Genomic DNA, 27,232 nt, shown 5'->3' with positions numbered 1-27,232 from the left:
AGTTTAGAGAAACTGTTAACTGCCAGGGACTGATAAGGACCCTTTTCTGCTATAGTATGAGCTCTCGGGTATGTTAAAAGGGCCAGAGCAAGGAAGATTAATTACTGTGAAGATACTCTAACTATTCTAATGGTACTTCCAGCAGTATTTATCTCATTTTTAAATTAAGAAAAATAAATTAGTTTTAAATATCACACCTGTAGAGATGCTTTTTCCATACCAGCTTCTCCCTGCACCTGTTTCCTGATGTGCTGAGCAACATGGAACCCTTCTCTGTGTGTACAACTTAATGTATTTTGTTCCACCATGCCGTTTCCAGTTATTTTGGTGGACTTTCACTTAATTTTTTTTGCACAGTCATTTGACATTTAGAATCTCATGGTAGTTCTTCAACATCGTGCATTCAGTCTTCTTTCTGTACTTCAAGTTAAAGCTCAACACCGAAGTATGAAACTTGTTTTTATTTTTCTTTCTGCTTTTGAAAAAAAAGACTGTAATTCAAAGCCTACTGGGAACCTTTGAATAATGACTTAAATGTAACCTGAAAATTCAAGTTCAATTCATCTATCAGATACTTTTCAGGCAAAACTGGAGGATTTTAACTTGTGTTTCCTGTTACTTTCCTAAACCCAACTGATTTGTCTTAACTTGAAAATGCAGTAACCTTATTCTGGTTGTTCCAAGTCTGTATGTAGTATCTGTATTACTGCTTTCAGAAAGAGGCATCCAGCCTGAATTTAGCCACAGGAATAGTTATCGTTTTCTTGGTGCATGACAAGACTCCAGGAAGCTGCTCAGGCGTTGCCAGGCCTCAGCCAGGAATGGGCCTCACCACGAACATTAGCTTCAAATCAACAGGCTTTGATGTATCCTGGCCGTGCAGCCACTAACACACGCTTCTTCGCTCAGGATTCCTGTCGTTATTTCTCAGCCTCTCGCTTTCTGTGAAGGCAGGCACAGGCCGCAGGTGCTCTGCTGGGCTCCAGCCTCATCACCAACAACGAGGGTGACTAACGGCACTCATTCACAAGTTTGCCAAGCCGCTGGCCTCACACCTGGTGCTGCGGTGGCAGCAGCTGTCCCTGGCAGGCCGCTAGGGCCCCTCGCTCGCCCTGGGCCGCCGCTCCCCGCTTGGAGGCCCCACGGCCCGGCCGGGGCAGCCCGGCGACCTGGGGTGAGCCTCGGGGGAGGGACAACACAGCTGCTGGCGGCGGGACGGCTGTTGCCGCACGGGCTCTGGGACGCCGCAGGCTGTCTGAGAAGACGGGCCCGCGGCCACACGGCAGGAAGGCGCCGGGAACGGGACACCCCTCCCGCTCCCCCTGCTCTCCCGCCCCCGCCTTGCGGGGATTGGCCCTCTCGGCCCCGGAAGGCGAAGCCGTTACTTCCGCAGGTCCGCCATCTTGTCAGCGGTTGGCGGAGGCAGCGCCCGGCCCGGCAGCCCGCGCTCTGGTGTGGCGTGGCCGCTCGTCCGCCCCGCAGGCCCCGCGCCGCCATGGCCAACAATAGCCCCGCTGTCGGCGCAGGCAACTGCCAGGGGCAGCAGGCGGCCCAGCACCAGCCGGGCGCCCTCCCGCCGGCCCAGCAGCAGCTGCAGAGCGGAGCCCCCAAGCCGGCGGCCTCGGGCAAGCAGGGCAATGTGCTGCCGTTGTGGGGGAACGAGAAGACCATGAACCTGAACCCCATGATCCTCACCAACATCCTTTCGTCGCCGTACTTCAAGGTGCAGCTCTACGAGCTCAAGACTTACCATGAGGTGGTGGACGAGATCTACTTCAAGGTGAGCGGGGAGCCGAGGCCCGGGCTCTGCGGGCCGCGCTGGCGCCGGTGCCCAGCCCGCCTGCGGCCGCGGTGCGAGGGGACTGCGGCCTGCGGGCTCTCCTGCCTCCCTGCCCCTTATCTGGCGGTAAGGCGTGCGAGCAGATGTCTTTTATTGTTCAGTTGGGGGAATCCGAGGTAGTCCCTTCTCTTCATGAAAGAGGCGAGTTTCGCGTAGCATTTGGAATCCCGGAGTTGTGAGTTCGGCAGCGGGCAGTGTGAGCCCGGCCAGGGGGAGGAAATGGCCGGCGAAGGGCTGCGGGGAGGGGGCCCGACCTGCTGCCGGCTCGGGGACAGGCCCTGCCCGGACTGCCCACAGCCGTGTGACCGCGCTGGAGGTGCCGTGGTCGCTGCAGGTGCTTTCAGCAGGAGTTTGCATGTGGCTGCCGCCTTCAGTTAGAGGTTGAGATCCTCTGCTCCACACCAAACCAAAAGCTAGCTCATTTTAGTGTTTCTTTTGGCGTTAGGTAGGATATACCGGAGAGATAACTGTGTCAGTGCACCCATGTCTCAGTTCTTGTTTTGTTAGCAGGATTGAATCAGTTTTGCAGCGAGGCTTCCATCAAGCCATTCTCCCAGGTGGAGGTATGCATAATTAATGCGCATCAACACAGCCACCTTCTTTGTTCTGATAATGAGACCAAAACTTAGATAATCCAGGCTGCTGTCTTCAGCCAGCTGCACTTCGGTTATGGAGATATTTTTCTCAGATGAATTGGTTCTGCTTGATGATGTTAATGTGTCAGTGGGTTGTAATATACTTGAAAATAATTTTTTAAAATAGCCTTTTTTTATTATTTAACCAGGGCAAGTCATGTTACTCAGGGCACTATAATTGTGGGAAAGTAACTCAGTGGAAGTATTTGGAGATTTCAGGCATTGTTTGCACTCATGAAGATGTCGCTACTCTTTTTCCTCTTAATGATAAAGCTTCTCTGCTTGGGCTCTGTCATTTGGAGCGGACTGCTTAATTCTACTCATACTTAGAATGACACAGACTGTCTACAACGCTTCTCTTCAGTTAATTTACCACATGCTGCATATGAAATAGAAATAATTCCTTCTATCAGCATGGAAAGCAGCAAAGTTTATTTTTGCAAGTGATGGCAAGAGCTGAAAGATTTAGAAAATAAACATTTTCAGGAAATTTGAGAGCTTACTGTATTTTATGTGGACCTTTTCAAATGTAGTAAAAAATATTTGATGCAATTTGTCTTCTTAATATTGGTAGAGCTCAACTGCAGTAGGTTAAATAGTTCATTTGCTTGTTTCAGTTTTTCATTCCATAAGTGGCTTAATCTTAAATTGGGGAAGAAATGTGATATATCATTAAATATCTGCTTATTAATCCGATATAAATAAAGTTTTACTGAACTTGACAGTTACTCTGACTCAAAACTGCATTATAAATAAAGTGATAACTCAGAGCCTTATGAGTAATAGATGAGAGGGAGAGGACAACCTGATGGTTAAGGTTATTCGTTGATATTGAGAGGATTTGAATTCTGTGCAGAAGATACTAATTCTGTTCATGTTTTAAAATTCCTGAAAAATTGCTGGCTTTGTCTGGGTGTTTAATGGCTGTGATACCTACCATAGCAGGTGTATTTTTGAGTGTATTTGTCTTTGGGAACCAAAATAAGTAGCTCATTAAAAAAGATTAAGAATGCTGGATTCTCAGGAAGTCACACAGGCAGGTAGTAATAGTGACCATCTTTGAAGACATGGATTCTTTCTAGATATTTGAACTAATTCACTTGTGGTTCTGGTCTCCTGTTTCAGTTCTGTATCTGCAAAGTGACTGACTTCCTCTTTCTTTATCCTTGATCTTAGTATCACGTGTGTGTCCTCAACTTGCATTTAGTCTGTATATTTCCAACAAGTTAAGCATGTGCAGCAGTTTTGGTAGGATCAAAACTTTACTCTTCTGAAATTAGTTTTGTTTTCAAACATTTGGGGTTTATTGATATATCTCAAAACCAGCATGCATATATTGATTGTGGCCAATAAACCTAACTGTAATTAAAAAAAGAAGACTGCCATTCTGATAGCATCATGCTTGACCCTTTGACTAAAAAATATACTCCTGTGGGAGACAAAACCGTAAATAATCAGAAGGATGCGCAGTATTATTTATGTAGGATTCGTGAACTTCTCATATTGTGCTAGTAATACAGGAAGTCATAGTGGATTTTTAATTCTATGGTATTGGCATCTCTCATGTTTCCTATTTGCGTAAGACAGCAACTGTGGGGAAAAAACAAAACAACAAAACAGTTCAGCAACTTTAGCTGTTAGGATATCTCTGATTTCATGTCATTCTGTACATAATTAGTTTAGTTTCATGTGTTGTTAAATAATTTTGATTTGTGAACTACAGTACAACTTGGCCACAAGCTCTTATTCCAATCCAGTGTAATACCATTGTAGTTTTTTTTGTCTTCTCTTATTTTTTTTTTTAAGTTGACATGTTTAGGAAATATACTTGTTTATTGAACTGGATGTTACTGCTCTGAATTTCACAATTTTAGATAGTAGCTTAGGTGGTTTTATGGTTCTTAACTTTTTATGACTCTTAGTATCAAATTCAACAAATAGTGTTGGTTAACTATATTTATGCACTCACCTCTAAATGCACCTCAAAATATTTGAATTAGGCAAGCTTTACTTATTAGTTCTTGGGAACTATTTTATCTATAAACATCAATGCAGACTACAAGAAAAAATATTGGCTTTTTGGGTTAAAATACTTATAGACATCTTTCTTTTGTCCTGATTGTAGATGATACTCAAATCTTTAGCTAAGATCAACGCATAAATGACATTTATGAATGAGACTGTAGATTGACTCCTGTAGCTGTCAGTGGCAGGTATCACTAAACTTGTTAAGAGACAGTTTAGTCACCACAGAAAGGTTTAGTCACCACAGAAAACAGTAATGATGGGGTTTAGTCATAAAGTATTTGAAAGTACATGGAGTATAGAATAAGCGTAGATGCTTGCTTTGTTGGTTTTTGCCCCCCCCCCTTTTTTTTTTTTTTTAAACTTCATCCATGATTTTGGCTGTAATTTTTCAATGTGATAATTAAAAAAGCAGAATGGTTTACTTTAATGACAAAGCAGACTTGATCTTGATTTTGGTAGAAGACAAGCTATTTAAGATTGATTTAGGATATTAATTGTTTAAATTAGGTTTTTATAGGCAGATAAACATTCTGAAGATTGTAATTGTAATTTTCTTTCTTTCTTTCCTCTCCACCATCCCAACTTTTCAGGTTACGCACGTTGAACCGTGGGAAAAGGGGAGCAGAAAAACAGCAGGCCAGACAGGGATGTGTGGAGGGGTAAGTAGAAGTACGTGCCTTCTTAAATTTTTCTGTCTGGCAAATAAATTTCCCAAGCACAGCTAAAACTTGCTTGTATGTTGTTTCAGTCTCTAGATGTAAAACTATATTACAAAAAGTGAATATATTCCCCTTGCTTCCAAACCAGCAGATGCAAGTAGTGTTACTTTCTCCATGTAGTAGATTTGCAGTTTATCCTGTGTTAGTTCTCATGTTCCTTTGTAGATTTGGGATAATGTCTTTGTGAATTCCTGTGTTGTCAACTAACTTTTTTTCTTTTGAAAGGTGCGAGGTGTTGGAACTGGAGGAATTGTGTCTACTGCCTTTTGTCTGCTCTACAAATTATTTACACTGAAACTCACTCGTAAGCAAGTGATGGGCCTTATAACTCATACAGACTCTCCATATATTAGGGCTCTTGGATTTATGTATATTAGGTAAGTATCAATGTAATCAACGAATGGCTTATTTAATATATCAAAACCTGTATTAAAATTTTACATTCTTTTTGTACTTCAAGGTACACACAGCCACCTACAGATCTATGGGACTGGTTTGAATCCTTTCTTGATGATGAAGAGGTATGTCCGCGAGGGTAATAATTTATTTTCTTTTGTTTCTTTTCATGTTACCACTTTAGGTTTAAACGCTGTTTGATAAGGTTTTATGTAGTTCGAATGTTGCAATGTTATGTTCTTGTAACTTCATTAATTAGTGCAAGAAGCAGGTCTGAGCTGGGACCCAGTTTATTTTTCTTAGATTTTAAAGATCCAACAGGATTTTCCATTGGTTAGGATCTTACAGTGTCAAATATTACAAAGACATGTGAAACAGGTTTATTAAATCAGAATGCAGACAACAGGCTGCGTGAGTGCGGCTTCTGTGTGGTTTTTAGAAAACTTTTTTTTTAAGCAAGGTATAGTAAGTCCTGAGAGTGCTAAATTTGTATTTTGCATTTACTACTGGGTTAGGGGGAATTGGTGCTTACATAGAAGGAAGAATGAGAAGTATATAGTAGAAACCAACATTCATCTTGAAAAATATACCAAAAATCTCTGGGCTTATATTCATGTCCTGGAATAACTAAACCCAGGGTTTCTTCAGAGGAGAAACAGATAGCCTAATTACTACATAATGTGGCATTGTTTCTGGTAACCTTAATGTCTTTGCTAGTGGGGCAAAAAATCAACATGAGTTGCTAACTGAAGAAATTGAGTAAAGAGGTTGCACTATTACTCAGCCACATAGAATACCTTTGGTACCATAGTCCTGTTTTACTGTGTGGACAAATGGAGGAGCTGGTGGGTGAGGTTCTCCATCTCTGAAGTGGAATATACAGTCTGCTACATACTGTTGCAATTTGTATGTATTGAGCAGGTTTTAAATTGCATCCAAGATTTAAGAATGGAACAGGAAAGATCACTTGCCCTCTTCAGTGTGACAGCAGGCATCTTCAGGAAGTTTCAAATGTTGTAGTTGCGAATGATGTCTGAACTCTTGTATTAAAAATAGTGTTAATTATACCTGTATCTGACTGCAATGCAGTGTATTTATTTTAAACAGCATCTTTCTTGTTAAGTATCAAAAACACTGTGCAAAGGAAACAGCTATTATTTCAGGTAAACCTGTGTTCTTGTATGTTTTTTAAAAAATCTAAACAAATGTAAATTGTGATTGCATCGCTGTGATATCCTCCTTCTCCCCCAGGTGGTGCTAGTTAATATGAACTCTGCAGTGTTGCATTGTCACTTATGAGGAGGATTGGGGTGGCTTCATTTTCAGGGACCCACAAACAACTTGATTCCCAGGACAATAAAGTGATCACAAGTGCGATTCGTTGTGCAGGTCTTAACTGGTTCATTATTCAAAGCGCCTTTTTTAGTTTATACATTTCAGTTCTTGCAGATATTGATTATCAGCATATATTTGTTTATTGTGGTTTAAAATTTCCCAATATATTTTTGGAATTAGAGTTTCTTTCCCAGCTGCTTTCAGTAGCTTTGTGTTATGTAGGAAAAATTGCTTGGGGCTGCTTGTTTTAAGTTTCTTACCAGTCTTGGTCAAGTTCAACTGGATGAAGCCAGTTTATATATATATGGAATTATTAAGCCTTTCTCTAGTTCTTAAACATGTGGAAGCAGTTCATCTTTGTCATGCTGCTGTGAAAAACTTCCCAGGATACAGATTTACTTTTCAAAATGTTTGTTTATTTTGTTTAACTGTACGTACTCTCTAGGTGCTACGTTTAACTCCTTTTTTTCTTCTTTAGATCTCTGCAGCGATTATATTTGGAAAATCTGTATATCTGAACACTTAAATGTGTGTGAGTGCAAGCAGTTTTACATTTAGATTTTCTCTTCCTGTTTAGATAACAAATCTCACTTTCCTTGTGTGCTTGCACTATAGGTTTGGGACTGACAATAGCTGACTAACATGTCCTGAGCTGTGAGAGGGCATAGCAAGAAGGCCTTCATGCGGTAATGACCCTTTTCAGAGACAATGGTCATCATGGATTATGCGTTTCCAATTATTTGTTCATTTATTTCTTTTTTTACATATTTCTAAATTAGAAACCTCACTGCTTCATGGCAGTTGGTTTGCTATTGCTTCCAATTCTGTTAGGATGCCATTTTATACTAGAGGTTTTTCTATGATCATTTTTAGATAGGCAATGATGTAGTTCTTAAGTGATTTAGGCCACAGGGTTGGGTATGATGGTACACAGTTGTACATCTACAAAATGGAGTATTAAACGTAGTTTGAGAGGACTTCTCAACTTCGTGGCATTTAAATGAAATACAAGATCATACCATATAGCCAGACTGTGTAAGGGGATTTCACGTTAATCTCTTCACTGACAGTCCCTTACCATCCAGATGGCTGCAGGATTAGTATGTGCCTGCATGCATATATATTAAGTCCCATTCCCTATCTGTAACATACTGCAAATCCAAAGGGTGCAGAGTTGGAATTTTTCTAAGGAAATGTATTAGAATATGAGACAAGTAAACTTTCATAATCATGAGACTTCAAGAGGGCAGTAGTGTAGCAACATTTTTTTTAAATAAGTAAAGAGTATTTTTGACCATCAGGATATTTTTTGCTTGTATTTTGTAGGACCTGGATGTGAAGGCAGGTGGTGGTTGTGTTATGACCATCGGGGAGATGCTTCGTTCCTTCCTCACTAAGCTGGAATGGTTTTCCACGTTGTTTCCAAGAATTCCTGTGCCAGTCCAGAAAACCATTGACCAGCAAATTAAAAGCAGACCTAGAAAAATCAAGAAAGATGGCAAGGAGGGAATGGAAGAAATAGACCGGCATGCAGAACGTAGACGTTCAAGGTCGTATACATGTTTGGAAAATGAATGTTTAAAGTTCAATGTTGAACTACTTATTACCAGAAACGTGTCTTCTTTTCACTGAGATAGGTTTTAAGGCAACAAGCAAAACAGTTTATGGATGCTAATTAATTAAAATAATCAGATGATATTTGGTATTTAAGATTAAATATAGACTATGTATGTAAAGTATAAAGTAAAGAAGGTCACTTAAAAGGGTTTCATATTGAGTATCTTGTATTTTAAAAGGTCTCCAAGACGATCCATCAGTCCCAGGAGGTCTCCCAGAAGATCCAGAAGCAGAAGTCATCATCGGGAAGGCCATGGATCATCCAGTTTTGATAGAGAGCTAGAAAGAGAAAGAGAACGGCAGAGATTAGAACGTGAAGCTAAGGAGAGAGAAAAAGAAAGGCGGAGATCTCGAAGCACTGATCGCGCACTAGAACGGAGGCGAAGCAGAAGCAGGGACAGATACAGAAGCCGTAGTCGAAGTCGTGACAGGAAAGGAGATCGAAGAGACAGGGATAGGGAGCGAGAGAAAGAAAATGAACGGAGCCGGAAAAAAGAGAGAGATTACGATAAGGAAAGAGGTAGTGAGAGGGAAAAAGATCGATCTAGAGAAAGATCGAAAGAAAGGAAAAGTAAGGGTGATATAGAAGAAAGACGACACAAAGATGAAAAGGATGACAAGAAACACAGAGATGACAAGAGGGATTCCAAAAAAGAGAGAAAACATAGTAGAAGTCGAAGCCGGGAAAGAAGGCACAGGAGCAGGAGCCGAAGTAAGAATACAGGTAAGCGCAGCAGAAGCAGGAGCAAAGAGAAATCAAGTAAACATAAAAATGAAAGTAAAGAGAAGTCAAATAAACGAAGTAGAAGCAGAAGCAGAGGAAGAACAGATAGTGTTGAGAAGTCCAGAAAACGAGACCAGAGTCCCAGCAAAGAAAAATCTAGGAAGCGTAGCAGAAGCAAAGAACGTTCCCACAAACACGATCACAGTGACAGCAAGGACCATTCGGACAAACACGAGCATCGAAGGAGCCAAAGTACAGAACCAGAGAGCCAAGAAAAGCAACAGAAAAACAAAGATGAGACTGCGTGAACTCTTTCAGAAGTGGATCACATTGAATCCTATAAATGTTTGATTAAATCCTGCTTATTTTTTCTTAAAGTTGAGATTGTGCAGTAGTTGATGAGCACTCTTCTCCAACCTCCCTCTAGGCTGCAGATTGTCATTTCCTGTTTTGGGTAGGGAAGTGCCTTTGTAAACCCATTCAATGCATTGACGGTTTCAAACCATTTGTTTAGTTTAATTCATAACGCAGAGATTGTTCTTGCATTTTTATTGTTCAGATGTTTCTGAAATGTACAGTCTGTACATATGTCCTGAAAATGTTTTAATTCCTTTGGCATGGTTGCCATGTTGGTTAAATTTGTATGGGGCAATAAACTGCCACTAATTCTACTTTCATTTTGTAGACGTGGAATTATGGTTTGTATCCTGAAGTTAGCATGGCTGTGCTTTACATAATAGTATCGATTTTAGGGATGGATCTTGAATGTGTATTATAGCTGAGATATTTATGTGCATACAATGTACATGGAGGGCTGCAGATTTAGAACTAACATTTATGTCCACTGTACCTGCTGTTTTTTCAAGAGCTTTTAAAATGTATTATGTTGTTGATCACCACTGGTGTTGAATTGAGAGTGGACTTTTGAGGAGATAGCGGTTTTGATGCAAATATTTAGATTATGTTGTGGCTTGTTTAGTAATTCTTTAGAAAGGCTACCTCAAGCGGACACTGTAAAGGTTGACGGATGAGTACCGTAGCCGTCTATGCATTTTATTTGTTGGAAAAAAAAATCCATGTAAGCTTCCATTTTTTTCAAAAAAACACAATTTATCCAATTGTGGTCTTTTAATGTTTTTAATCAGCAGCTGCACTCCGTCATTTATGATAATCTTGGGCTAATAAAGGCTTTTAAGATGGGAAGAGGGAGGTAGAAGAAGAAAATTGTTACAAAGGATTTCAGTTTCAAGCTTCCAAAGCATTTTTATAAGTGTAAACATTTAAAATAAGAATTACCTGATAGTGTCCTTTTTTAAATCATATTTTTTACAAATAGAAAGGATTGCAGTTTGTGCTGAACATTTCATCTGCCAGATTTTTTTTTTTTTAACAGGATTTCAAAGCCAAACCCAAAATGCATTATAGAAAAATAATATCGTTAAAGTCCAGGTCTATTTGATAGATTATTCTGATGACTTGTGTACTGAGTGGGGAGAACCATCTGGAATAAACTCTCAATTAATTCCTTTGTATTGGGTGTCAGCTTTTCCCTGCATGTTCATTGCCAGTTTGAAGAGCGTTTGAGTTCCTGTGTTTCATTTTCAGACTAAGTTACACTTTGTACAAATAAGGGATTTTATGTAATAAGAACCTTATAAGAAAGATATAGCTAACAAAGAAATGCAGCAGCTCAAAAATAGGAAGAACAAATAAATTTTATGTCTTTTTTTCTTGTGTGTGATGCAGGGCATCTAGGCATGATATTTAAGTACTAGGTATTTTTAAACCCCCTGCTTGAATTCCTAACAATACACTTCATTCCATAGTATTCAAAGAAGCAAAAATAACAAACTAAGTATTTTCTTTCTCCCTGCACTTATTTATTGTTTTCTATATTGTTAGTATTCCAAAGATTCTAATACTGAGGTTGTTCAGGTATTGTCTGCTTCTGTTTTTATCTGATTTTAAATCTGAGTTTGAAAAAAAAAAAAAACAACAAGCTTCAACAAGTTCAGTCCATTGCATTGCAAAACTAAAATACTGAACTCTCATTTAATACAGGAGGAGAAAAACTCTGTTAGCCATTTAAGAAATACCCTGGCTAGTAGATGCTTGGAACTGTCTTTACAGTTTGCCAGGAGATGGCATGGATTCTGTCCAGACAGTAAGGACAACTAATTTACCTTATTTGCCACTGGAAGGTTTATTTTGGACTTGTTAGTTTTTAACCTTCAGCCTGTGAGTTTCTGAACAAGTACATTCTTGGGCAGAGAGGCTGCAAGGCCAGTGTTCTGTCAGGGAAAACGGATTATTGATTTCCAGTTGTTCCTTCAGGGCTCCTCCTCCTCTGCCATAGTTGGGAAAGACAATGAAAGAATGGTTTATTTGCAGGCAAAATCCAGATATTTGAGAAAAATCTGACCTGAAAGTGGGGAGAGCCACCTTATTCCAGGATAGTGAACATTTTGGTACAGCTTATGGAAAGACTGGCCTGTGCCGGTTATCTCTTACAAGTGCAGTAATTTGAGGACTTTGCTTTTATTTTTCAATCAGTAGTCCTTTCTGATTTTGCTTGTAATTTGATACATCTTATATACTTGAGGTAGCAGTGTAATGGATACCACAATATTCATGACAATTATTTAAATGTAGACATGCGCCTTATCATTGGGATTTAGTATCTTGCAGCTCTTGGGTTTGGATCCAGCGACTATTTTTGTCTTTCTGATGCCATTTCATTTCATGTGACCTTCCTCAAAACCAGAAGGAACAGATACAAAGCAGCTCATCAGAAACTGTAGGATCAGTGGAGTCTGCAGTGCTGACAGGTCTGATGTAGTTGCCAGCGGTACAGCTGCAGGGGGTGTGTGGCTTGAGGTCATTAGAAGGAAACTTTTGCTAATTTTGAGGTATTGTGAGAGTTGCCCCAGGACATATGGTTGCAGACCTTCCATGTGACACAGCCTGTGCAGTTTCTCTTTGGTTCTCAGGGTAAAAGCACAACAAACCCTGCACTGTGAACCTGAAGCTTCTACACTGTGCCATGCGTGCTGGGATAGTCATTCCTAATTTGTCTTCGGAATTTCCTGTGTCTCCAACAATAAGTATTTATCTGGACTAGTAATGCTAATTTGAGAAATACACCTCTACTTTGTTTTGACTTTTTTTTTTTTTTTTTTTTTTTTCCTTTTGAAGATGCTACAATATTTCAGATCCCAACAAGTAGCAAACTCATTCTTTTATTTTGAGGTGAGGTCAAGGCTTTGGCCCTGGAGATTAGCATCTACCTACTGCCACATAATTATGCAGGTAATTAGTACAAAAGGACTTGCATGTATCTGACTCGAAGTGGTATTTTGATTGTCAATCTGTATGGAAACAGGTAATTTGAATGGCACGGCAATTTATCCAGTCATCCAATCCGATCATGGTTACACCATGCATACCCATGGGTTTTATACTTTTATTTGTATGTGGACAAAGAAACGTGAATGAGCTCATACTTTTAGTATTTACAGCTGAATGTTACTGTCCTATCTCAAAGACAGTATACAAATAGCCAGCATCTCTTAAAGGCAACCTGAAAGATGATTTCTTCTGGCTTTGGTAGATGTTTGAGCCCTTCCTGCACTGCCATGAAATGCACATAACTTTAAATGCCACTTGAGGTTCTGCTATGTAGTTGTGGTGGTGGGGTGTGGGATTATTTTGTTGTGTGTTTGGTTTTGTTTGTTTTGTGTGAGTGTGGTGAGAGTGTTTTTTGTTTTCTTGTTTGTGGGGCTTTTGTATGTGTTTGTGTCTTCCTTCTCTTCCTCAGAAATAGTTGAGTGTGGGAGAACACACTTCTTAAATCTCCGCAATTTTGGGTCAAATCTGAAACCAATTTAAGGACAGATTTTTGCTATTTTCTTTACTGGACTGAAAACAGCCTATCTAAGTTAGAAATATTTTGTATTTGGAACAATACATATTTTTTTTGCAAGTGTACATGCTTGTGTAATTGAAACTAATACATCTTAAAAAATTATTCATTTAATTGAAACTTTTATCAAGTAAGCATTAATGAAGGCAGTTATCATAAAATAACCTAGGTGGTTTTAGTCACCTGATGGGTCAGTCTAAATGATTTCACAGATATTATTCTGAAAATATTAGTTTTGTTTTGCATACCAATATGCCACCTACTTTTAGGTCTTCAACAGGAATTTTCTTGATTCTCAATTTTTTTTTCTCTTAAAAGGTATGTGGGGTTGGTGGTTGGTCAACCTGGAGAGAACCTGAAACTAATCCTGACAAATGTTTTAATCATCTCTCTGAGCGCCAGTGACACATACCAGCAGTGTTGTTTATTATTAGACAGTGTCTAATTTCTGAGTAACAACACCTGCAACAAACACGCAGCCACAGCAGGAAGCATGGATCTGACTCAGTTTGGTTGTGTTGCTTTTCTTCCCTGTTTTGGTAAATTTCTAACTTTTTTTTCTTTTTTTTTTTTTTTGAGCTGAATCAGTGAGGTTTTTCTTGGAATCTTGATTCAGCTTCAGCTTGTTGCTTTTTTTTTTAACAGATATGCAAATACTACATTATGTTATAATTGCATTTCTCGCTTTCAATCGTGAAAATGAGAGAAGCTGAAGAAAATAGTACTACAATATTGTCAAGGTTGTACTGTGTAATTTTGAGATGTGAATGTCTGTATGCTAGGAAAAACAGAAAAAAAAACCCCACCAACAGTTTATAAGTGCTTAAAATATATCAGAATTATGATTAAGCATGGAAATATCAGAATTCTTTATATGCAAAGAAGAATGCTGTGGCTTGAAGTTGATTCCAAAATAAACTGATTGCTTTAGACCCCTCAAAATCCAGTTAATAGCCACCTGGTTAAATGCTTAGGCTTTGGTGACAGTGTTTGACAATTATAACTGCAAAGGAAAAAAAAAAAAAAAACAACCTGTGAGGAAGAAAGTTGTGAACAATACTTATTTTTACCTTTTTTTTTAATTAAATGAGAAATAAAACCAACTTTTATTAAGTGATGCAGGGCAGTTTAAAATAATGTTGCCTCAAGAAAGACTTGTTTGACAGTGAATAAGCACAGATCATGTTCTAAGAAGCAACATATAATTCTTGGACCACCTACAATCAATTTATTGAAGAGTGAGATTCTGGTGAGTTTATTTTGTGCAAGTGGCACAGTGGCAAAGAGGAGATGATCAGTCTTGGGTTGGGGGCAGAATCAGCAGTGACTTCTTGCCATCCTTTTGAGACAAGGGCAGTAAATAGTCAAGAACACCAGTACTTTTGTTGAAGAATGAGCAATTTCAGCTACCAGAGAAAGTAAATGAATGCGGGCAGGTTTCTTGATCTTTTTGGATATTGAGGGCTTTTCTGGGGAACTACAGGATAGTATTAGAAAACGGTTAAGGAAGTGGAAGAGGGTTTTATTGTAAATGAAGGAGAGGTCAAATCAGTATTGATAGTAGGAGCAGACGTGAGGTTTCTGAGGTAAATATGACAGATTTTCACAAACCAGTTATATTTAGGGTATACTGGACTAGTGAAGCTTATCCCTCAAATCCCAAGGATTTAAGCAGCAGGAAATGTTTAATTAATACATCCTAATCTGAATTATGATTGATAACTTACCTCATTATCTGAATCAGAATTTTTATCTAGATATGTTGTTCTGCATTGCTCTTTCCTCTATAAATCACTACAACAGAATTAAGAAATTAAGATATTTTCAAGTATGGAAAAGCAACAGTCTTGGTAAATGTTTGATTCAGTGGCTGTTTTCAGAGTTGTTTCTAGCAGTTTACATAGGCAAATATAGCACAAGACTATTCTGTTGAAACTCCAGAAGAAATAAGGTAGAACTGGTTGAGGTAAGCCACACTTTTTTTTTTAACTTATTTTTAAAATAAAAATCAGAAATGCGACTTAATCTGTGATGGCCTATGGCAAGGCTACAGAAGATAAGCCTGCCTTTTATTATGTGCTATCAGATAAACAGTAAATGTTGTGACAGTGTGGAATGCATGATAGCAAACAGGTCACAATATAGGTAAGATTTTTAATTATACATTATGAGATAGGGTGGTGAGACAAGGCTGCATAACACTAACACAAGCCTTGACTATAAAATATACATATTATTTGCATTTTATTTGGAGTTACATGACACTAACAGGTTTGTTACTAACAGCATGGATTTAGAATGAATGTACTGTGTGCTCTTACCCATTCCAACGGAGCTTCCAGAACAGGTTACTGAAATGACATGAAACAGTAGTATCAATGTTAGGTGTCAGGTTGTAAGATGGAAAACAGTTGTAGTCTGTAGAATGTAGTGCATGTTATACAACTGCGCAATCCCGTCAGATAGCAGTAGCTTTATAACAGATTAAATTTATGCCCTGAGAAAGGAATCCCAAGGAAGTAACTACCACTTTAAACAATTTTTACTTAAAATGTGCACTTAGGGATTAATTAATTTAAAATCTTAAATTATTTGCTTCTGTGTTCTAACCACTACTAACCTCGCAGCTGAAAAGTAACTTCTCTGTATTCACTGGATTATGGGTGACCCAGTTAAAAGGCACTTGTGTAGATAAGTGTGTTCAGTCCCAAAATACTCCTGTGAAGTTCCTTTCACAGATATTGCAAGATAGCACCCATAATTTTTACTCTGGAGTAAGAACTAGAATAGAAATCTTCTGTTCTATTCCACCTTTACTTGCATGGTCAAAAAAAAAATCATTCAAAGAAATTTAAGTTTTACCTGAATATATTTTTTTAGGACAAAATGTAAGCTTCAGCCCCTTATCAGTAACTGGGGACACTACCACCATGTAGACGTCCCCACAAGGTATCTCAGTGATATCGCAGTGACTTAGACCCAAGCTAGGGCTACAGGTGAAATTGCCTTTGGAGCCATGTAAATCAGTTCTGTAGTTTATCTTTTCATCAGAAGCTCGCCAGTATACCCTGATACCATTATTGCCGAGTCGATATAGCTTCACCCCAGAAGGGCAGCAAGCACCTAATAAAATAAGAAGCATTAATATGCAAATTTTGCAAACCCACAATACATTACAAGTTCCTAGGTGCATTTTAAACCACGCGATATGATTACTATCACACTAGATACCAGTATTTCAATGAGAAATTATTTCACAGAAAGCCAAAATAATTATTGAACTGAACTAGGGAAGAAAATGTTCTTTCAGGCTCATATTATGGAGCTGGAATTCAGCCATTGTTTTACACGTTGGAATATTGTTGCACTCTCCTGATTATGAAGGCATATCAAGGTATAAAGGACAAGGCACCAGGGCTACCCTGGAGTGCCCAGAATCCTCTTGTGGTCTTTAAAATGTCATTATGCCATGGCATAATTTAAATTAAAAGATTGGTTCTGGAGCAATGTTAATCTTTTTTATATGGCCACCTGAGGGCTGTGATTAGAACAGGGTTTAAATGATACATGACAATAATCCAAAGTGCATTTATTCAAAAGAAGGAACTGTGAGTGTATTAACTGTATTGAATTTCAGCTGCACTATTTGTATAAGAGGAACACCATACAAAGTAAGTTGTATATTGAGTCTTTCTTCCCAATTGCATTTACAATTTACATACTGGAAGAATATCCTTGGTATGTGCAACTGGATGTCAAACCCGTTTCACTGATTGCTTTCAGAGATACTGTATAGTTGGTGCCGCACGTGATGCATCCCAGGAGACAGTAGTTCTGAAGAGTGTGACACTTTGCCTGTCCTTTTGGAGACTCCAGTGTTGTTACATATGTCTGTGCACCCATCCCAACAGACCAGCTGATATTTGTTACAGACTCTGTCACTTGAGTTAGTATCAGGTCACTAGGGCAACACGGAGCTTAAAAGGGACAAAAAAATAGAGCAGTCAATTCTGTTTTGTACTTGGAAACGGAAAGGTATTTGGGGAGGTTTCAATTAGAACAGTACAGGATCAAGAGCAAATGAATGAAGACATGCACATTTTCCAGGCAAATATTAGCATGCTGAAAGATACTTGACTATTCTGGCAAGCTTCTAATAAACAGAATGTCAATATAAGATCAATTTATCTATAACAGAGAGTTATAAACCTAGAATTATTATAAGATGACTGTTCATCAAGATACTAAAAATTACTAAAACTTGTCATCAGAATATCAGGGTACATTTGCAGTTTAATTAAGCAGGGTTCGTCTCTGCACCTCAAGACATATACCTCAGTCTGGTTCCATTTATTTTTAAAGTCTCCTCTCTACAATGTAAATAATGACTGCAGCTAAACTGCCTGTTAAAAATAGATCCTGGTGTACATTAATGTCTGAACTGCGCCTAAGGATTGTCTGGGTAATTGGTACAGGACAAAACTCTGCTAGCGAATTAATAGCAGCAAATGTGGGTAGGATGTGCTTTTAATCTGTTCTTCACACTCTTTATTTGTTGACATGACATCACCTCATTGCCTCTCCTGGTAATATGAAAAGTCAAAATGCTGACAAGGCAGTTATGCATTACATTAGTGGATTATATTATCATATTTTAGTCAGCTGTGCCACACTGTAAAGCTGAAAACATCTAGAGAGACATAGAACTATTTTAATATTATGCTGCTAAATATTTCCCACATACCTGTTTCTAAGGGGACACTGTAGCTTGGTAAGCTCTGTCCTGCTGGTGATCTTGCTATAGCACTAACAGAGAAAGTAGATCCACAGGGAAGATTAATCAGGGTACAGGAGCTTCCAGAGCTTGTGCAATGCCAAAGTCCAGCCTCTCCTCTGGCAGTGACAATATATGTAGCTTCTTCATTGTTAGATTGCCAGTGCACACTGATTACAGAAAGAGCCTCCTTTGAGATATTTTTAATTTCAGGACTGCAGGGAGCTGAAATATTTAATATTAAGAGTATTTAAACAGATTGCTTATGTATACTGTATAAGTTACACATTAAAATTAAATTCCAGTTAGAACTGACAAGCTGCTTTGGAAAACATATATGATCCTTAAATGTTTACTTCTGGTGAGAATTCAGAATAGGTGACAGAACTGAGAACATAAGGATTTTACACACAAAATCAGAGATAAATTGTAAATCTGATTTTCAAAAACTTGGAGTTATCAGAAGCATTCCAGTAATGCTTTTAATCCATATTATCATGAAAGTGTCTAACTAATTATTTCTTCTGCTAAAGAAAAATGAGAATGATCATAATACCTGTTGCCACAGGCTTAGACGCACACGACATGTTGCTGCCCCTGGCCTCGCTGAAGGCATAAACGGTGACATTGTAGCGGGTGTCGCAGCGCAGGGCGGACAGGGTGCAGGCTGTGGCGGTGCCGTTGCAGAGCTCCAGGCCGCCCCCGCCGGCAGCTCGCGTTTGGTACAGTTCAGCACCGCGGACAGCGGCCCAGGTCAGCTGCACGGCGTGGCTGGACACGGCGGTGGCGCGGAGGTCGCTGGGGCAGCAGGGCGCTGGGGACAGAGACAGGGCACAGAGGGATACCTGAGCATCACCTGGAAACTGGTGCGAAACCAAAGAGACGTGTTTCACTTCTCCAGGTGCTTCGTGTCTCAAATCTCCAAAAGTGACTGGTATTGTGCGAACAGTCTAATTAATCCCAAACTTGTTTCTTGAATCAATTCAGTACCCCTCCTTTCAAGAGCGGGCATTCTAATGCACAGGTTAGGCATAGAAATTATGCATATCCCTGATATTTAAAATTACAAAGCATCTAGAGGTTAAATAAATCTGAAAATGTTCTTCACAATTTCCGATTGAACTCACTACTTTTTCATTTTCCAAATGTGAAAACTCTCCATGATGAAGTTTAAGACTTTGGTAGACCCTTCATAAGGCAACAGAAAAACAAACAAACAGGACCAGAATTCAAATGTCATGCCAGGACTGTGTGTTATTCATATGTCCTTGCCTGAAGATTGTCAATCATTAAACTATTTTCAAGTTTGTAAACATGTTGTTGCACTTGACTATGCAAGTTCAATTCAACTGCAATGTAAAGTGGTTCTTTTTCTCTGCCAACCTTCATGTATTTTGCCAAAACACTGAATAAAAATAGAAGTTTAAGTCATTATCTTTCAATAAAATTGTCCAACCAGCTCTTCTATAAACACAGTTAAATGATCCAAAATGAATTTGCAAGAATATGTTGCTACTTACCAGTAGTGTAGTTGAATACATCACCTAAAGGACTCTGCCCTGCCTTGTTATATGCAAACACACTAATGACATAAGTGAAGCCACAGTCCGACTGGAAATGACATTGAGTATGTGATGTGTTGCAGTGCACTTCCAAGCCATCATCACTCTTCACAAAAACCACGTAATAATGACCAAAATCGACACTAGACCATGATACCAACAAGTGGCCAGGTTCATCCTCTTCGATTGATATATTAACCGGTGCACAAGGAACTGAAAAACAACATATTTAAAATAGAAGAAAAAAAGAATTGTAATCAGAATATTTTTATTGAAGTTACACTTTCAGAGAATAAAGGAAAAGAGGAATATATAGAATTATTCTATTTAAACTGTTCTGCCTTGTTCAAGAAAACAGCAACTTTTATGCCTTTACAGTACAGAGGATGGTAGTTACATTTAGATTAAAAGTATGATTTTTACAGAACAAAATAGAAGCTACCTTCATGTTTTACAGAAAAGAGATCTGCTTGAGAAGTGCCTGTAAACAAAGCCAGTGGCACCAGGCAGTATTTCAAAAGGAACTGGCACAGCTTGAATAGCAGTTGGCATCCAAAACCCTTTATGTAAAAACCGTTTATATATTGGTATGAAAATCACTGGCTGTGTCTGAATAGAGCTGTCCTTTCCTCGGATTTCCTTTCTGGTGGCATCCCAAAATGTCATACTAAACTGCAAACTCCATGGCTTTTGCTTAAATAACATTTACTTCTAGTTCAAAGAGTTTAGTTTGCTGCTATTAGAATGAATATATATGATCTAGCTGATGCAATGTTGGCTGAGATCACAGCCCACAGCTTAAAAGTTGTCTCTTGCCCTGAGTTGCTCATATCAATGAGGAGTCAAAATAAGGGAGGTTGCATTAAATAATTAAGTAAATAATGTTGTATCTTTAAGGTAGCACATAATAACATAAATGGTTTATGTTTTGCTTGCACAGGCAGTTGATCTAACTGGTCAGGAAGCAATAGACTCTGACATAGCGGTGGTGCTAAGGAGCTGAACTGAGCAACCTTTTGTCCTGACAAAGCTGCTACCCGAGAATGGTCTGTGATGGTATGTCAGTTTAGCTACTTTAGCTGAATGCAGTTTTGTTGAACCTCCTTTCTAACTAGATTTAACCTCAAACGGTTCTCAGCCAAAGGCCACTCCCTCACAGATTTCTCCAAATCTATTTGTGACAGACCTGATACAGCAGGAAAGATCTGTTATTACTTACGTTAGTTTACTCTCAGAAAATTGACTTTAGAACAGGTACTTCGGGTAAGAGGAAAATGCAAGTTTACTGTTTCAGGCAACAATATATAGACAATTGTAAGCTTTTCTCACAAAAATATGAAGTTTAGGTTATTGTCCCTGAAATAGAAAGGTATATGGCACAGTTCATGCACACAATTCAGAAGCAGAAATAACTATTTGAGAACCACTCATGAATTGTAATAGACTAATTTACATTTGAAATGAAAGAAGTGTTATTTTGAATGCCATAAGCTATACAAGGATGAATGACACATACTAGTCTTTAAGCTTACTGCATCAGTAGGTTTACTAGATCCAGCATCATTGTATGCTGTGACAGAAACATAATATTCAGAGCCACACTGGAGTGATGACATCACGCAGGAGGCAGAAGATGTGTTGCACTTCAGTTTCAAGAGTCCACTGGAGGCTGTCACGCTGTAAATTAGAGCTCCTTCTGCTGGCATCCAAGAAACAATAGCTCTTAAAGCACCACGATTAAAAGCTACTTGAACGTCCGCTGGTGCATTAGGACCTACGGTATATCAGTTTGGAACACATAAACATAACATAGCACATGCCTACAAAGATCATCTTTTTCATAACTTGCAGACTAAATACAATTTTTGTGGTGCAGACCTTACCCTCCTTCAACATTTTTAAAAATAAATAGTTCTAGTTGTACGCTGTCACAAAGCTTTTTGTTGAATCTCCTTGCCTTATTTAAAAATTTGCTTCTCACAGTTAGAAAAATCCTCAAATCAGTCTAAGCTTGTGTAATCCTTATCCAGGCCTGTCCTAGGTAAAACTTTAGTGGTAGTTAGTGCTATCTTTGACTCAGTAATATTCGTTAAACATAGCCATGTCAACTGAGGTTTCATGAACTTCAAGATGGGGTAAAAATTATATGACTGGAAAATCTGCCCAGCGTATCTTAGAAAAACATAACACGATCATACATACACATAAATATATATTTTTTCTTAATGCTTACTTAGTTTCAAAAAAGAAAATATCTTACTTGTTCTTTGGTTATAAGTAAAATCATCTCCAGGTATCCCATCGACATTCCAGGCATATGCCTTGATAGTATAGGGAGTTCCTGGATCTAGATTTGTAAATATCAAGGAGGTATTGGTGGTGTTCTCCTTCAGCATTCTGCCCAGACCATCAGATCTCATGAGGGACACAGAGAATCCAGCTGCCATATACACAGCTTTCCAGCTCACTGCAATGGAGTCACAACTCGGTGAACTAACAGACAGAACTGGAGCAGCCAGGACTGTTGAGAAAGAACATCAATTAAGCTTTTGTTTTCTTGGTCATACTGTTTGAAAGGGCCAAATTTGAAATGAAGACACAGAAATGACAATCACCGAGCTCTGGGAGACAAATTTAGCAACAAGAGAAACAGAAAAATAAATTAATGCAAGACTGACGGAATAAATATGGAAACTGATTTGGTGCATTCATCACGATATTATAGGTTTTGTAAAATGAATGTAACACATACACAAAGTATGAAAGGTTAGGTGTGTGGGAGAATGAAAATCACCAAGAACACATTGCATTTCCTATCCTCTAAGTTTTACATTATCTCACTACTTTATACTTTTAGTTGTTTCTTCATTTCTTCCATTCCCTCAAGTTATGTCTTTTGTTTAAATAAAATTAGATTTTGTTAAAATAAACTACAAATATTCATACAAGTTCTAGTAAAACTTTCTACTAAACGTTTAACTTACAGTACTGTCAAAGTAAACCATTAGTTCAGACTCTTGTCCTGGTCATTAAGCCAAATTCTAGTCCTCAAAAACTGAAAGGAGAATGTGATCAATACAGTTTAACATACAATATTACAATAATTCAGTACTGGGCTATACTGTTTGTTTTCTGTTCAAACTGAAAAAAAAAAAAAAAGCTCGCATGAATGTTTTATGCTATGACAACAATACAGAATTTGAAATAAAAATTTGTAAGTCCACCTGTTTTTGCTTTTCTGAAAGGTGAAGGTTGGCTTTTTCCTCCTGAATTTATAGATCTGATAGTGATTCTGTACAAGGTGGCAGGTTTCAGTCCCATCACTGTCCCCGGAGACTTTGTAACTACAGTTTCAATGCAGGAATCTCTATCTTGTGCAGTCATCAGGTAACTAGTAGCCCCACGTACCGGTCTCCATTCCACTGTGATACTGTTGCTAACTTTTGAATAAGCTTGGTCAATAACAGGTATGTCAGGAGCTAAAACGGAAATAACGATAAACATACTGAAGCTGGGGAACTCAGCCCTGTGAAGCACCAAGTGCCCTGAACATTTCACAAAGTGTAGGACAATGGCCTATGCTTTCTATGAATGTTTAAAATTTAAGTTAAATGAAGCTTAAATTAGCATTAACAAAATACACAGACACTTGCGATATTCTAGACCAACTTTCATCTTTCAATAAAAATATTCTAGCACTCTTGAAATCACTATTTAAAATGACCATTATTTAACCTAGGTTGCACTGAGAGGTCTCTTTTTGGTCTTGCTCTACAGACAACTAACTATACTGGATGTTTACAGAAAACAATATATACAAAGAAGGAGTGGATGTTTATATAAAGCAGCCTGAAACAGGATGCTGAATCACGGACATTTCTGTATCAGAGCTACATAAAATAACTAAGTTTGGAAGGGACTGTGGGAAGTTATCTTATCCAACCCTCTCCTCAGAGCACATATAAATAGACGTACAATAACATGACATATCAAATATTGCAATTATATGTTCTTCTGTTATGCTATGCTGCAGGCCATTCAGAAAGAGCTCTTGTGTACTGCAGTCAGAAAAATAACTGCAGAGGGTGTATTTCTTAACCACAAGTAATTTATATTCAGCAATCAGAGTCGAATCAACATATGTAGAGCAATTCCATCTATTGCAAGGCTGCAAAAAACTCACTAGAAGAGAAGAAAAAAAAAAAGATTAAATGAAGGTGTAGCCCACCTAAAATTAAGAAAAGGAATTTAAAAGTATTTGGGACGACAGTTCGCACCTTGAGGCAAACTCACTTATAGCAAGGCAGCTAATTTGTGATTTTGGAGACTCCAGCAAGCGTCATACACCGTTATACAACTCCTGAGCATTATGTCTGCTCTCTTAGTCCCAAGCATTTTCTTACTCAGCTATAGTCAGACAACTTATTTTGCTCCATTTGAAAAAATGGTAACATATATTCTATATGACCATGCCTATGGAACATTTGCAGGTGGGTCTTTTGCAAACTTTGAACAAGCTATTGCACTAGTATTTTTTTTTCCTTTTAAAATATTGTCTTTTGTAACAATTGATAAAAAAATCTGTGCAGGAAATCCTTATGCAAGTCTAAGGGAGTTGCTTGCCTAACAGCAGTCAAGGTAAGAATATATAGCACATGATTTATATCAGAAATAAATTATAGAATATTCATAATTCATATCTGTTCTCCCATAATTAAGCTAGCAATAGAGGTTCTTTTATGCTTATCAGGACAAACACTGCTACTGGTTTATTTTCAATTTTAATTGTAATAATTACTTTTATAAGAAGCAAATTCTACTGTAAAAATAATGGCTTTTTCTAAAATTTTCAGTTAAATTATTTTAAAACCAGAATTTAAACAGAATATATTTTCAGTTACATTTCAGTGATGAATAAAAAAACCACTTCTGTTTATGTAGATTCTTCATCAATATACATCAATGACTTATATTCTGGAAGTCCTTTTGTGAATGAAACAAAAATACTGTTTATCAACATCGGTACTGAAAAATGTATATAGCTTAACATCTGTATTTGTAATGAAAGGGTAGGTGATTTGGAAAGCTGCAGTCTGAGCAAGCTGTGTGTGGCAGGTCAGGGAAAGACATATATTTAAAAAAAAAAGCAGAGTGGAAAATGAGTTAATCATGCTAATATTGAACTTAGTAGACGAGCCAGCAAAAGGTTTCAACAGGAATAGCAGCTGTTCCCTACCAGTACAATGAAACATCAAGGATAAAATCACAGTCCTACAAAGGTCAATGGAAATGATAATTCACTAAATTTCTTTTACTAACCTGTTGATTGCATAATCTGTGTTTCTGCAAGAATAATTCCATTCTTGTCAATGGCTTCTGCTAGTATAGCATAATTAGTGTTGGGAATTAATGACGTGAGAGATCCTTTGAATGTAACATCGCTAAAATGAGCCAGTAATGAATGGCCTACAGTATTCACAGCTGTAGCTGTGACTCTGTAAGAAGAGGCTCCTGAAAACTTGGGCCATCTGAGACAAATGCTTCGTGATGTCACATCGTATATAGACACAGAGAAACCTAAAACCAAAAAGAAAATCATTATAAAAAAAAAAAAAATTTCAGTCATTCCTGAATTTAGTTAAGTCTTGACAAAAATATTGTTCAGTGCCTTATCAAGCATCTACGTGACCCAATTTTCAGATGATAGTTATTCCACTGAATTTGGAGTGCTATTTCCTCTGTTCAGTTATGTAATCCATGAATTACTGTACTAACTGCTGCTTTATCTCATAATATCACGTTGTGATTATGGCTATTTTTCTTAAAACCCCTGTATGCTAATTATTTTTAAAAATACTGAGTATAATCCATATGCAAATCTACAATCATTGTCAACAGTATTCCACACATGAATAGGATCAAATGCTTGTTTTGTAAATCATGTCTGCAATAATTAAGCATTTAAGACTCTTGATAGTGCAGTATATGCAGGAATGTGTACTATCACCAGAGAATGAATGAATTCTTGCAATCTTGCATTCCTTATATCTTAAACTAGTCACTATTTATATTTAAGGCAATAGGAGCTGTAGGCACAAAATATGACATTGAAGAAAGTATAAAATGTGGTAAAACATTGGAAATATTGGCACTTAGGGGATCAGGCTTCTCATGGTGCTGTTTGTTTTTTTTTTTTAATTAAAAGTTACAACAATTAATTGGGTGCAAATATGGGACAGTTCTAATCCTACTTGTAGCACAGTTACGTAGGTAATGAACAGCGCAATTTGTCCAGCTAAGTGTTCTCCCTGGTTCACACTAGTGTCAATGCATAAGTGGTCTGTCAGAATCTTTGTGCTAGTGTTTGAAAGAATTGGAACTCCTAAAAAAGAGGTTTAAAATTTATAAAGATATCAACATAGATTTTTAAAAGCTCAATCAAACTTTAAAACATTTTTTGTTCATGAAGCTGCTAGAACTTACAGAATGTCTCATTACAAATCACACATGTGTTTCCTTCAGACCCATTCAAAAATAAGCAGGTAAAACCAAAACACAATTGTGAAGATTTACCTGTGTTAGCCGAAAAGATCTGAAAAGGAAGATGTAAAAAAAAGTGAAATATTTTGTTTGGAAAATTAAAAAACTAACAATCTTAGTAACAACAACAACTTAAAATATTACATTTTAAAAACACATTTTACTGATATGATGTATTTGCTGAGATTCCTTAAGCACAGAAAGTTTATGAAACCAATGAGATTTGGTACAGGTACGCAGTTCATATTACTTCATTACTTTCTTCTCTGAATCTGCCTATTAATCCAGTTTTCAGCTGTTGGCAGACTTTGAAAGACCTTGGGTCCTAACATTTTATTTTTCAGTCACTTGCAAACACCGCAAAAGTGCAATAGTAACAAAATATGAACGTAGAAGTGCAGGTCAGACAGTCTCTAACTTTCAGTTTACTTTTACAAAGAGTACAATATCATTGAAAACAGTTTCAAAGCAAATGAGTTCCACTCACCACATCTAGGCAGTTGAAAAGCAGTGCAATAAACATTGATTTACTTTTTGCAGTGCACATCTTGTCAGAACTTTATTCCAGCCTTGCCACAGGGACGAGCTTGGGCTGATCCTGCCGTAACTAGTGATATGTTGCAGCAGAGCTGTCACCATAGGTTTACTCCCTGGGTTGAGAGGAGGCCACATTACGTTCCCTCCTCCCTGCCAGACAAGAGCCTGCCAGCAATCACCAAACCCTGCTGAAATGAGCCCAACGTAGCACTGAACTTCTAGGCATCTGGGTGGTGGGTTTTTCCCTTCTCTTACAGGACGCAGTTTCTATGTTGCTTCTACAGGTAAAATAAACTCATTTTATTTTACAGGTAAAATAAAATAACGAAGGCCAACGTAAATTCAAAATTCGCTGTTCTGTTTATTATCTATTGCCATTTTTGTCCACTCACAAGGTTCTTTTTTTCTGTCAGGAATTGTCGTACACCCCTTGGAATGGGACACCGACTGCGAACGGCCCTTCTTCACGCTTCACCTTGCAGAAAGAGAAATTTTCCTCTAATTTCTTTGCATTCATACGAGCTGCCGGTTCCCCTTTGATAACGTGCCTTCCTGCCTTCACACTATAACTCCTGACAGACGACTTTTAGGCGTCAAGAAACA

At 38.1% G+C, this 27,232-nt stretch overlaps 2 protein-coding genes across 11 annotated transcripts; one reads left to right on the top strand and one right to left on the bottom strand.

The window, feature by feature from the left end:
• Positions 1-1,388: 1,388 nt before the first annotated feature.
• PRPF38B (pre-mRNA processing factor 38B) lies at positions 1,389-10,826 on the top strand. Of its 5 annotated transcripts, XM_082053721.1 has the most exons (6): positions 1,389-1,780; positions 5,094-5,162; positions 5,448-5,599; positions 5,683-5,743; positions 8,280-8,503; positions 8,750-10,826. In XM_082053721.1, exons 1-6 carry the CDS (start codon positions 1,496-1,498, stop codon positions 9,600-9,602), a joined length of 1,644 nt encoding a protein of 547 aa, XP_081909847.1. In that variant the 5' UTR covers positions 1,389-1,495; the 3' UTR covers positions 9,603-10,826. The 5 variants fall into 5 exon arrangements, with proteins under 5 accessions (XP_081909847.1, XP_081909848.1, XP_081909849.1 ...); XM_082053722.1 differs by lacking the exon at positions 1,389-1,780 and having other exon boundaries at positions 5,098-5,172; XM_082053723.1 differs by lacking the exons at positions 1,389-1,780; positions 5,094-5,162; positions 5,448-5,599 and having other exon boundaries at positions 5,739-5,757.
• Positions 10,568-26,891, bottom strand: FNDC7 (fibronectin type III domain containing 7). Of its 6 annotated transcripts, none has more exons than XR_014184166.1 (14): positions 26,580-26,891; positions 26,126-26,144; positions 24,872-25,129; positions 22,777-23,031; positions 21,813-22,073; positions 21,069-21,326; positions 19,511-19,765; positions 18,547-18,804; positions 17,961-18,215; positions 16,939-17,193; positions 16,079-16,339; positions 15,538-15,634; positions 14,944-15,010; positions 10,568-14,219 (listed from the first exon to the last, which is right to left on the bottom strand). XR_014184166.1 is itself a non-coding variant. In XM_082053719.1 (14 exons), the coding sequence occupies exons 1-13, from the start codon at positions 26,637-26,639 to the stop codon at positions 14,970-14,972; spliced, it is 2,466 nt and encodes an 821-aa protein (XP_081909845.1). In that variant the 5' UTR covers positions 26,640-26,891; the 3' UTR covers positions 10,568-14,555; positions 14,944-14,969. The 6 variants fall into 6 exon arrangements, 4 of the variants coding, with proteins under 4 accessions (XP_081909845.1, XP_081909844.1, XP_081909843.1 ...); XM_082053719.1 differs by having other exon boundaries at positions 10,568-14,555; positions 15,538-15,567; XM_082053718.1 differs by having other exon boundaries at positions 15,538-15,567.
• Between the last annotated feature and the right edge of the window lie 341 nt (positions 26,892-27,232).

The sequence above is a fragment of the Streptopelia decaocto genome (genome assembly GCF_964273445.1).
Source record: "Streptopelia decaocto genome assembly, chromosome: 5".
Lineage (NCBI taxonomy): Eukaryota > Metazoa > Chordata > Aves > Columbiformes > Columbidae > Streptopelia > Streptopelia decaocto.
The sequence above is the reverse complement of the archived record's forward strand: the minus strand, read 5'-3'. Positions and strand labels throughout refer to the sequence as shown.

Bases quoted from the DNA above. Each gene is read 5' to 3' on its own strand.
- PRPF38B (XM_082053721.1), top strand. From the start codon at position 1,496: ATGGCCAACAATAGCCCCGCTGTCGGCGCAGGCAACTGCCAGGGGCAG. The intron at 1,781-5,093 runs GTGAGCGGGGAG...CCAACTTTTCAG, and splicing joins TGGACGAGATCTACTTCAAG to GTTACGCACGTTGAACCGTG. The intron at 5,600-5,682 runs GTAAGTATCAAT...TTGTACTTCAAG, and splicing joins CTTGGATTTATGTATATTAG to GTACACACAGCCACCTACAG.
- FNDC7 (XM_082053717.1), bottom strand. From the start codon at position 26,639: ATGTGCACTGCAAAAAGTAAATCAATGTTTATTGCACTGCTTTTCAAC. The intron at 19,766-21,068 runs GTATGTGTCATT...GTTGTTTTTCAG, and splicing joins TGCAGTAAGCTTAAAGACTA to TTCCTTGTGCACCGGTTAAT. The intron at 18,805-19,510 runs GTAAGTAGCAAC...CTCTGTCCCCAG, and splicing joins TGTATTCAACTACACTACTG to CGCCCTGCTGCCCCAGCGAC.